This window comes from Propithecus coquereli, unplaced genomic scaffold (assembly GCF_000956105.1).
Source record: "Propithecus coquereli isolate 6110/MARCELLA unplaced genomic scaffold, Pcoq_1.0 Scaffold193, whole genome shotgun sequence".
In the NCBI taxonomy this organism is placed as follows: Eukaryota; Metazoa; Chordata; class Mammalia; order Primates; family Indriidae; genus Propithecus; species Propithecus coquereli.
In genome coordinates, this window is record NW_012144190.1 from 2,670,409 (window position 1) to 2,672,902 (window position 2,494).

Sequence of the window (2,494 nt, forward strand, 5' to 3'; positions counted from 1 at the left end):
AACTCTGTTCCACGCAAAATTATTAAAAACATCGTTTGAGGGGCACAGAGTAGTATAACGGACATTGCAGGCTTCGAGGGAAGAAAAACTTCCTGTCAGATGCAATATGCACTATTCAAGTGATGGGTACATTGAAGACCCAGACATCGCCATTGTGCAATTCTGCAATGTAACCAAAAACCATCTGTATCTCTAACTCTACTGAAAAATTTAAAAGAAAAAAACCACTTTGTATGAAATTACCTCCAGGCTGCGTGTATAAGGTGTGCATGAAACATAAATAAATTTCATGTTTAGACTTAGGTTCCATCCCCAAGATACCTTATCGTGTATATGCAAACATTCCAAAATCCTAAAAAAAAAAATCAGAAACTCTGTTCCCAAGCGTTTCAGATAAGAGATACTCAACTGTAGAATGTTGACTCTGAAGAACATGTGATATATAAAAACCCTGGGATTCCGGGGCTTGCCAGAAATGCCACCCCAGTTACTCCTTCAGCTGGCTTCAAGTTGGCCCAGATCTAGAAAACGGAGGCTGGGAGAGTGGCCTGGGCTACCTGAGGGGCCACTGTGCTCACCTGAAGCAGGGGGACAGGTGCACAGACATGTTCTTGTGGCGCTTCTCAAAGCGATTGTACTTGCGGATGTAGTGGAGATAGTCTCGGCGGATTACGATGGTCCTCTGCATCTTCATCTTGGTCACCACGCCTAGGGAGAACGGGCAGATCATGGGTCAGGCCCCATGAGAAAGGGAGCCAGGATAACCCAGGGCATGTTGAGAATCAGAAGTTGCTAAGGGGGGACCCCAACAAACCCGGTTTCTGGCATCAGTTTTACCAAGTGGCTTCCTCAGCAGTGCCCGTGGTGGGCATCTGAAGACCATCGTGAAAACAGACATCATCTGCCAGTGTCCCCAGATCCAGGAGTTTGCACTCCCCACCCCCTTCCCTCACCCAGGACCCCAGAACTCCTCACTCACCAGACAGGATCCGCCCTCGGATGGAGACGTTACCAGTGAAGGGGCATTTCTTGTCAATGTAGGTGCCCTCAATGGCCTGAAGAGAGAAGAAAAAGAAGGGTGAGCCCCAGGGCAGGCAGGTACCTGAAAAAATCTGGGGGCGTGGCCTCAGGGAAACAAACTACAATTCCCAGCAGTCCCAGGCCAGCCACTCAGATGTGGGCAGGGAAACTCTGCTTGGGTACATGTGCAGGGACGCAGTGGTCACATTCTTTCTTCTGAGTGTCCCAGCACCTCTTTGGGAGTCTTGAAGCCCAGACCGATGTTCTTGTAGTATCGAGGGAGCTTCTCCTTGCCAGTTTCTCCCAGCAGGACCCTCTTCTTGTTTTGAAAGATGGTCGGCTGCTTTTGGTAGGCACGCTCCGTCTACGGGGACGAAGAGGGAGCTGGTAAGTTCGGAGAAGGGAGCAATGTGGCCTGGAGATCTTCCCGGATCCTCCCTGATCCCATACTGCACAACGTTTACTCCCAAAGCGCTGGTCCCCAAGGCCCAGTGCCCCAGAACGACCCTCTAAGACACCACCACCCCAAATTTACCTATAATTTAAAAGACTCTGCTCTAAAGCAGGGTTATTACAGTTTGTATGCTCTAGGACACCTCGCACCGCCTGAAAAATTCATCCTTTAAACCAGTCATTCCTCTAACACCCTGCACACCTTGCAGCAATGACTACTCCCCAAGACACAGGTCACTCACTCAGGATTCACTCCTTATCTAATACATGAGGACTCAGAATTAAATACCAAAACGACAAGCTCCCTAGCTTCGCCCTTACAACTCACGTTCCCACAGAATTAATCCTTAAGACCTGAGACCACCAAAAAAAAAAAATAATCACCTCTTAAACCTTGGATCTTAAAAAGATAAATCCTAAACGCCTGAGCCTCCATTAACGTGCGGAGCTCCCAGGATTTAAAGTGCTAAACCAGATTAACGCAAAAGCACGCGTCCTCCGCCCCAGTTAATCCCTAGAAAATCGGGGACCCTGGAATTAGCCCCCAAACTGGGGCGTGGGGTCCTACTCCCTCAGAGGCGCCTCTGAAGCCCCGGGGGGGACCCTGAAGACTCAGTAGACCACCCCCAAGCGCGCACCTGAATGTCCGCCATCTTTCCGGCCGCCTGGAGAAAAGAGAGCGGAGGCGGCGGCCGCGTTTCCTTATCGACTGCGCGGGGGCTGGAGAGGAAGTGACGGAAGGGTCGGGGCCTAGAATGCGGCTGATTGACAGGCAGCCCGAACCGACGCGGCCCTGGTGGTGAAGGACGGACGAACGCTCAACAGTGGACAGAGTCTCGCGAGAGTCTTAGACCATCATTTCACCGGCCGGGATTAAGTCGGGAAGGCGTGGCCAGCATCGGGACCGCCTGTTGTATCGCGAGAGTTGTGGGCGCTCTTACGTTTCTGCGGGGCGTAAACTCACGTGGGATTTGGGGACCGCGTGGCTGCGTTCCTTCAGTCTTCACACCGGATGCGGTGG

The 2,494-nt window shown here is 51.4% G+C and overlaps 1 protein-coding gene across 1 annotated transcript in view; it reads right to left on the reverse strand.

Annotated features, from left to right (window-relative positions):
- RPS11 (ribosomal protein S11) overlaps window positions 1–2,210 on the reverse strand; it is a 3,412-nt gene extending 1,202 nt beyond the window's left edge. Inside the window, exons 1-4 of the mRNA XM_012643040.1 lie at window positions 2,112–2,210; window positions 1,253–1,384; window positions 980–1,055; window positions 579–708 (exon numbers count right to left, since the gene is read on the reverse strand). Coding sequence (XP_012498494.1) covers window positions 579–708; window positions 980–1,055; window positions 1,253–1,384; window positions 2,112–2,126 — 353 coding nt within the window. The 5' untranslated portion in view covers window positions 2,127–2,210. The remainder of the gene's footprint in view (window positions 1–578; window positions 709–979; window positions 1,056–1,252; window positions 1,385–2,111) is intronic.
- Window positions 2,211–2,494: the final 284 nt, after the last annotated feature.